This window comes from Crassostrea angulata, unplaced genomic scaffold (genome assembly GCF_025612915.1).
Source record: "Crassostrea angulata isolate pt1a10 unplaced genomic scaffold, ASM2561291v2 HiC_scaffold_151, whole genome shotgun sequence".
In the NCBI taxonomy this organism is placed as follows: Eukaryota; Metazoa; Mollusca; class Bivalvia; order Ostreida; family Ostreidae; genus Magallana; species Magallana angulata.
Genome location: NW_026441706.1, coordinates 1 through 8,399, shown reverse-complemented (window position 1 = coordinate 8,399; position 8,399 = coordinate 1). Strand labels below are relative to the sequence as shown.

Sequence of the window (8,399 nt, the reverse complement as noted above, 5' to 3'; positions counted from 1 at the left end):
ATTACAGCACTGGAAACCCCCTATCCAAAAGAAAGGTACGTACGAGGATTTCCGCAGTATACCTGTATCAGACCCCGCCCCCCCCCCCTCCCTCAGCTATCAACAGACCCCCACACTCTACCTACGATTATTTTATCCGCTGGGTTAGAATCACCAACACACCAATCTAATGGTAAACAAAGTCAGTTTATCAACAGAACCGGATTATTTAATACGTAGTTTGTGTCGTAATCTCTATATACAACGTTCCATGAACAACCAAAAAAATGTTTATTTTAATATGAATTCTCTTTATTTACAGGCGGGTGTCTTGGATCAATTACCGAAAGATTCGAATATTAAATCCCAGTAATCACAAGAAATAAGTTGACAAATGAATATTCCCAGTCCCCTCCGGTGTACCATCTCCCCTTTTTATTCATACATGCGGTCATTTCAGTTTTATTTTCTCTTAAATATCGAAATCGTCTATACGGGCTTTTTCTGTTCAAAAATGAGATCTTTCTTAAAAAAAGAAAGCTCTTTTTTCTCTTCCTCGTCTAAGATTAGAGCATTTATCTTTTGGTTGTGTATATAGATGCTGATGTTTTATTCTCTGAGCCTACATGGGTTTCCCACTCAAGCCAAATATAAGGATAAAGCTAAGATATTTTAAAATTTTCCAAAAGTTCTTTGTAGTTTTTACGACTTACTGATTCTAAGAAGGTAATTCCTACATCAGAAGCGAGTCCCCAGTGTATTGGTAACCGTTACATAGAACTAGGTGGTGAGTGCAGAACTATCGGGGACAGAGTGTCGGCCCTTTCCTCTCTCCCTCCCGCTACTCAGTACTATGGGACCCACCTAATCACCTGACAGGTGTATACTTCAGGGCGGGTCGTATCACCAACATTTAATGTTTAATTAGTTATGAATATCGACGGAATTTTTAAATCCCCTACAATAACTGACCATATCAATTTATGCACTTTATTTCCCGAGTATAATAGAAAATCGGCCATAATTCCATAAAAGCCCGGAGTCGTGCTCTCAATAACAGTTTAATTTACATGTCATGAATAATTTCGGTGGAAACATTTCTGTGTTGCGCTGAGCAGACTACGTCAGTGTTTGCTGGTGGTGGACCAAGTTAATTGTTTTCTTAACCCCTAAATCCGATAAATTCTTCTACCAACAGCTATCATACCACAATCTAATATTCTAATAAACTAATTTAGCGTGTAAAGGCATAACTGTATCAAAACAGCCATAAGCTTACACAAAATAAATGCTGATAAATAATCACGATTCTCCACTTTGGTTACAATAACCCAAGCACAACGACCCTTGTGATGTCAGAACATACAACTACCCCCCCCCCACCCCCTCCACGAATAGGCAAAATTGTATACATCCATGTGTACAGATTAAGAGGAGTACATAACTGGTATATGGTATATATAGTATATGTGGTATACAGAACATGTGGTATATACGACCACTGGTACACAAAACTTGTTGTATATACAACCACTGGTGTACAGAACCTTTGGTTATACAAGCAATGGTACACAGGACCTGTGGTATATACAATCACTGGTGTACAGAACCTGTTGTATATACAACCACTGGTATATAGACCATGTAATATATACAACCAATGGTATACAGAACCTGTGGTATATAAAAGCACAGGTGTACAGAAACTGTTGTATACACTACCATTGGTTTATAGAACCTGTGGTATACAACCAATGGTATACAGAACCTGTGCTATATACAGAACCCATGGTATATACTATCAATACTATACAAAACCTCAGGTATATACAATCACTGGTGTACACAACCTGTTATACATACAACTAATGGTATATACAACCTGTGGTATATACAACCACTGGTGTACAGAACCTGTGGTATATACAATCAATGCTATACACAACCTCAGGTATATACAACCACTGGTGTACACAACCTGTTGTATATACAACTAATGGTATATACAACCTGTGGTATATACAACCACTGGTGTACAGAACCTGTGGTATATACAACTAATGGTATATACAACCTGTGGTATATACAATCACTGGTGTACACAACCTGTTATACATACAACTAATGGTATATACAACCTGTGGTATATACAACCACTGGTGTACAGAACCTGTGGTATATACAATCAATGCTATACACAACCTCAGGTATATACAACTACTGTTGTACTCAACCTGTTATACATCTAATGGTATATACAACCTGTAGTATATACAATCACTGGTATACAGAACCTGTGGTATATGCACCTAATGGTATATACAACCTGTGGTATATACAGCCACTGGTGTACAGAACCTGTGGTATATACACCTAATGGTTTATACAACCTGTGGTATATACAACCACTGGTGTACAGAACCTGTGGTATATACACCTAATGGTTTATACAACCTGTGGTATATACAACCACTGGTGTACAGAACCTGTGGTATATACACTTAATGGTTTATACAACCTGTGGTATATACACCTAATGGTTTATACAACCTGTGGTATATACAACCACTGGTGTACAGAACCTGTGGTATATACAACCACTGGTGTACAGAACCTGTGGTATATATACCTAATGGTTTATACAACCTGTGGTATATACAACCACTGGTGTACTCAACCTGTTGTATATACAACTTATGGTACCACTGGTGTACAGAACCTGTGGTATATACAACCACTGGTGTACAGAACCTGTGGTATATATACCTAATGGTTTATACAACCTGTGGTATATACAACCACTGGTGTACAGAACCCATGGTATATACAACTACTGGTGTACACAACCTGTGGTATATGCTACTAATGGTATATACAACCTGTGGTATATACAGCCACTGGTGTACAGAACTTGTGGTATAGATAGCCGAATGTATACAGAAACCATGGTATATAAAACCACTGGTGTACTCAACCTGTGGTATATACAACTAATGGTATTTAGAACCTGTGGTATATACAACTAATGGTATATAGAACCTGTGGTATATACAAACACTGGAATATAGAACCTATGTAAACCCACTGGTATGCACAACCTATTGTATATGCAACCACTTGTATACACAATCCTATGGTATTTACAACCATTGGTTATATATACCAGTGAGTGTTTGTTCCAAAGATCCTGTATAGCAGTGGTTGTATATACTACAGGTATTGTATGCCACAGGCTGTATAAACCTGTAGTGTATACAGGGATGGGCGATATTGCTTCATTATAAGCGTAATTCGTTATGCTTGTCAAGTTTACAACATGTTATAAGTCAGAAGGAATGAAAATTTCTTTGCTGTAAGCGTCAAATCATTATAAGCGTTTTCACTATAACCATTTTTTACCATACTGCCATTGGTATACAGAACCTGTGGTATATACAACAAATGGTAAACAGAACCTATGGTATCTTCATACAGCAAATGGTATACACATCCTGTAGTGAATACAACAAATGGTATACACATCCTGTAGTGAATACAACAAATGGTACACAGAACCTGTGGTATCTTCAGACAGTGAATGGTATACACATCCTGTAGTGAATACAACAAATGGTATACAGAACAAGTGGTATATATAGGGCAAATGGTAAACAGATGATGTGGTATATACAACAAACGGTACACAGAACAATGATATGGACAACCAATGGTATACATATAATGTGGTATATCTTATCCCCCCCACAAGCATCAAAGATACCCAAAGAAAATCCAAGAACTAAAGAGATGACTGGGCAAGGCAAACCAAAAATTAGAACCGAGCAAACCCAGTGTTTGTTTTAAGAAACACTTTTCTGGTACATGTACTGTGTTCGGTTTGTACTTCATTCACTGGTAAACAAACTCATAATGCAACCACCAGTATCTTGACTGTAGAATAAGAGATGATAGAATCGAAGAATCACCTTAAATGAGTTCACTATTAAGGGCTTGATTGTGAAATTTTCCTTGGTAGATACTGTGAACCAGGAAATCTCTAATATAAAAAGAACAAATTCCTCCTGTACGAAGCTAGATTTACAAAATATAAATAACAACTGGTTTGTTCCATATACCGGTATCAAACCATACATAAATGAACAAACACAGATAATGTACACCACACAGATATTGTACACCACACAGAGAATGTACACCATCATGTTAATTTTTCTCTTTATTCAATTGTATACCAGTAATTGCCAAGAGATACAATGTGAAAGACAAATGCACCAGAGACGGTTCATGAATAATTGCATACAGAGGTCAAAAGCTTTAAAGTTTTAATACATGGATTGGTTTGTTCTGTTCACAAACATGAAATTCCCAGAATGTTGAGTGTTTGGTGTCCGTTAATAACATGGCATCCATATCTTTTTAGTCATCACCTAGACACAGCGTCAAAACAAATACACTGCACCAGTAACTCCACAATCTGGCCTCTGATTTCATAGCTGAGTCAAAATTTTCCCTTTTTCATTCATAACAATAATCTTTATAGGGTATCAGTTTTGGTAATCAGAAAAAATTAATCACTTTATCTTTGCAAATGTACTGTGTCAATGTGATAAGTTCAGGGTTGGTAATGAAGTAATTTCAAACATCAGATAAATATGTCACAGGTTGCTTACGATCACACTCTGAAAAAAAAAAACAAGAGAAAGTTTATGAATATGTGTATAAACATCTGTAAAACAAATAAATACTTTTTTCATTTTTTGATGTAATTAGATGGTTAAATTGATACAAAAACATTAAAAATATCTTTTTAACATAATATTTAAATAAATGTAAAAGCACATGTATTAATACTGTGACAATTTTAATTTGAATTATTCTTTTTTTTAATTTTTGCGATGATAGCACCTACTTCTTGACAACTTGTACCACGTCCTCGTCATGAAGCGTGTGCTCTTTCCCTACTTTCTGTGGCTGGTGCTTGACCGAGGACCCCCAGACTAGGCCACTGAAACAACAAAACATAAAATCTGTTTCACGAAACAAACCAATTAGTGTTGGCTTTAAATGAGTTGTTTTTTCACTTGTGTAACTTTTAAAATGCTAAAAAGAATCTTTCTTAATAAATAATAAACACGTTGATATTACATGCAATGAAAATTCAAATACTTGGAAAGAACTGTCTATGTAATTTCTTTAAAATCAATATAATTTCATTATTTTGACATTAATGAAATTTTTAATTCTTTAATAATATTATTTCAATTCTTTATAATAATGAATATTGAATACTTTGACTACACAGAAAAGTTGAATACTCTGACAAAGTAAATTCTTTTTGACTACAGTGACTATTTGACTACAATGACTATTACTGACTTTATGGCTACATTAATAATAACTGACTATTTATAATAACATTGACTTAATTGACTATGAAAATTTTTATGACTACAGTGACTATTAATGAATAATAACTGACTACATCAACTAATACTGACTGACTAGACTACAATGACTATTACTGGGTAATGACTACACCAACCACTACTAACTAACTAAACTACACTAACTGGCTATTGTGAATATTCTCTGCCTACACTGACTTTAACTGAATATTGTGCGATCTATGACTACAGTGACTATTACTGACTATTGTGCATTCTATATCTACAGTGACTATTACTGACTATTTGAACTCCTTGATGATGGCTCTGTGCAGCTTGTTACAGAAGTCCTCCACTGTACACTTGTCTATCTTGACCACTACAGGTGATGTGTAGTCCGGCAGCTGACCTTTGGGCTTGGTGTAACTGTCAAATGAAGTTAAAAATGGCTCAGGTGTATTGAGATATTGTCACATTATGTATTAGACTAATATTATACATGATTATTATGAATGAAACTGTGACATTACAAATTTTCTAATTTAACTTTATCGGAAAATATGATTTTTGCAAAGTTGCTGAAAACTCTACAAATGGATGATTTAGTAAGATCATAAAATGACATCAAGAATACACTGAAAGCTCTTGAAGCGCAAGGTAAAAGTAAATACAGTGTCTTATTGTCAAATTCAGCGAGCACCAAAACTCTAGAAGAGCAGGATTTACTAATCATGGGCATGATGGACTCACATTCTGACGAGTCCCAGGTATTCCCACATCTTCTCCAGTAAATCGTCAAAGTTCCACTTGTGATGGGCCGAGATAGGCACACAGTGAGGGACTTTGTAGATAATGTCCAGTTCCTGTGAACATTGAGGAAAATCATTACAGGCTGACCTTATGTACAGTACATATCATTACTTTTTAAAATACCCTTCAGAGTGACAGTACATTCTGTTACATAATGAGCAAAATTAGTTGTGGTTTTGCTTCCCCAAATCTTGCAAAAGGGAGTTAACTTTTAAGACTCTCATAGCTCTCAAAAATGAGCTGAGCTAAACTCTTCTTGATTTCTTACCTCTATAGAGATCTGGTCGATCTTGTTTAGGATGTATATACACGGGATGTAGACACGGTTCCCCTCCACCACATCGATCAGTTCCTCCGCCGTACAGTCGGAGCGGAGGACAATGTCAGCATTGTGCATCTTGTACTCCCCAAGAATTGTCTTCACCAAGTCAATATCTAGCTCAGATTGAGGAACCTTCACAAAATGGAAATTTAAACCAACATGAAATAGAAACCATTAGTAAGTTTGAGTCTTTAAAATTACTGGTACCTATATTCAATAAATTACAGCTTTTACCAACAGAGCAGTGGATACCAAGTGTTTTTCATGGAATTGTATTTTAATTCCGTATGTTCCTCCAATGATAATTAAATTTTAGGACGATGCTTTTCTTATGTCTGCATTTCTTACTTACTCATAGCTCGTACAATTTTTATATCCTTGATGTAAGTAAAAACATAATCGAATAAACAGGTCTTTCTAAGTATACATGTACTACAGCATAATGGTAATCATGAAGCGATGTTGAACTTTTCCCAATATCACCTGAACTACCTCATATCAATTACAGTGGAGCCTCACTTATCCGGACACTTTTGTCCCCAGGCCAAATCGTACGGATAGGTGAAGCGTCCGGATATCTGAATTGTGGTATTTACCTTTAATATTTATGGAAACATAACTCATAAATTAATTATACAATTAAATATTTTATTTTGATAGCCATAAGCACTACAAAAAAAGTTTAGATTTTTTTTAAATTAACAAAACAAAATATTGTTAAAAACATTATTTAAGGTATGTTTTTTCCACAGGAAACTTAGCACTACATTCTTCAATGCAACACATGTACATGTACATCTACATAAGAATAACTATTATAATATTAAACCGATATTTTAATTACATTCGCATAACAAAGCGAAGAGAAGAAAGTCGGTGTTCCACTTTAAGCTGACAAATCTTTTTCTTGAAGCTAGCGGTGATAGTAACTCTCGCTCTCTTGGCCGGTGGTGTTGACATGTTTGAAGCTGCTCAACATTTGATGATTGAAAATGGGTGAAAATCTGTATATATTCCCTTATTGATAATTGTCCAAGCTATTTTTTCATTGACAGAACTTACCCAAGCTAATTTTACGTATCCATCTTTCTATATATAGAGTTAATTGCACCCAAGCGATTTTTACAAGTAGCGTGAACACTCATCCACGCCATGTTTGGCATAAATTATTATTACACTGTTTATTGAACACACGCTATAAAATTAATGTCGATACCCTGAACATCCCAAGCGGTCTTAATAACTATCGTAAACAGAACTCAAATTATCAAATATTTCATTTCAATTACGTTTTAAAATGAATAGGCGTACGAACGATCTAATCATACTACGATTAATAGAATTTTAATTCAATCAATAAATGACTTTTTTAAACACAAATTAAACAATTTTCATGACATTTTAATCAAACAATAACAGTTCATAAGTTAAATGGCGACAATTAAACATGTCGCATCCATGGTTATGGTAATATCCTCGGGCGAGTACAAAGCGTGACACAGGTGACCCCGATTACCGGACGAAGGCATTGTTTAAAACCAACAACCAGTGTCAGATGTTTTTACACCAATTTGCACTTGCGCATAAAAAACTTTTGTGCCCCCGAACACTTAAATGTGACCGTCCGGTTAAATGAGGTAAAATTTAAAGGAAAAATGTATTATGTGGTAAAATTTGACCGTCCGGATCCGGAACGCGGAATTCCGGATAAACGAGACAAATTATTGTGTAAAAATTCCGTTCCCAATAAAAATCGACCGGTAAGTGAAGCGTCCGGTTATCTGGCGTCCGGATATCTGAGGCTCCACTGTACCTGTTAAACATATAATCAAATAGTCCAATTCAAAGCCTTATAAAAACTCATTTCAGTTGGTGTCCGAAAATGGTATCCACATTTATCAGGA

At 35.4% G+C, this 8,399-nt stretch overlaps 1 protein-coding gene across 1 annotated transcript; it reads right to left on the bottom strand.

Annotated features, from left to right (window-relative positions):
- Positions 1 to 4,182: 4,182 nt before the first annotated feature.
- Positions 4,183 to 6,627, bottom strand: LOC128169588 (developmentally-regulated GTP-binding protein 1-like; the record flags this gene model as incomplete). The annotated part of the gene is given in 5 exon segments (XM_052835701.1): positions 4,183 to 4,658; positions 4,889 to 4,984; positions 5,667 to 5,789; positions 6,114 to 6,226; positions 6,442 to 6,627. Coding segments are annotated over 5 exon segments (525 nt in total), but the record flags the coding sequence as incomplete, so codon positions are not given.
- Between the last annotated feature and the right edge of the window lie 1,772 nt (positions 6,628 to 8,399).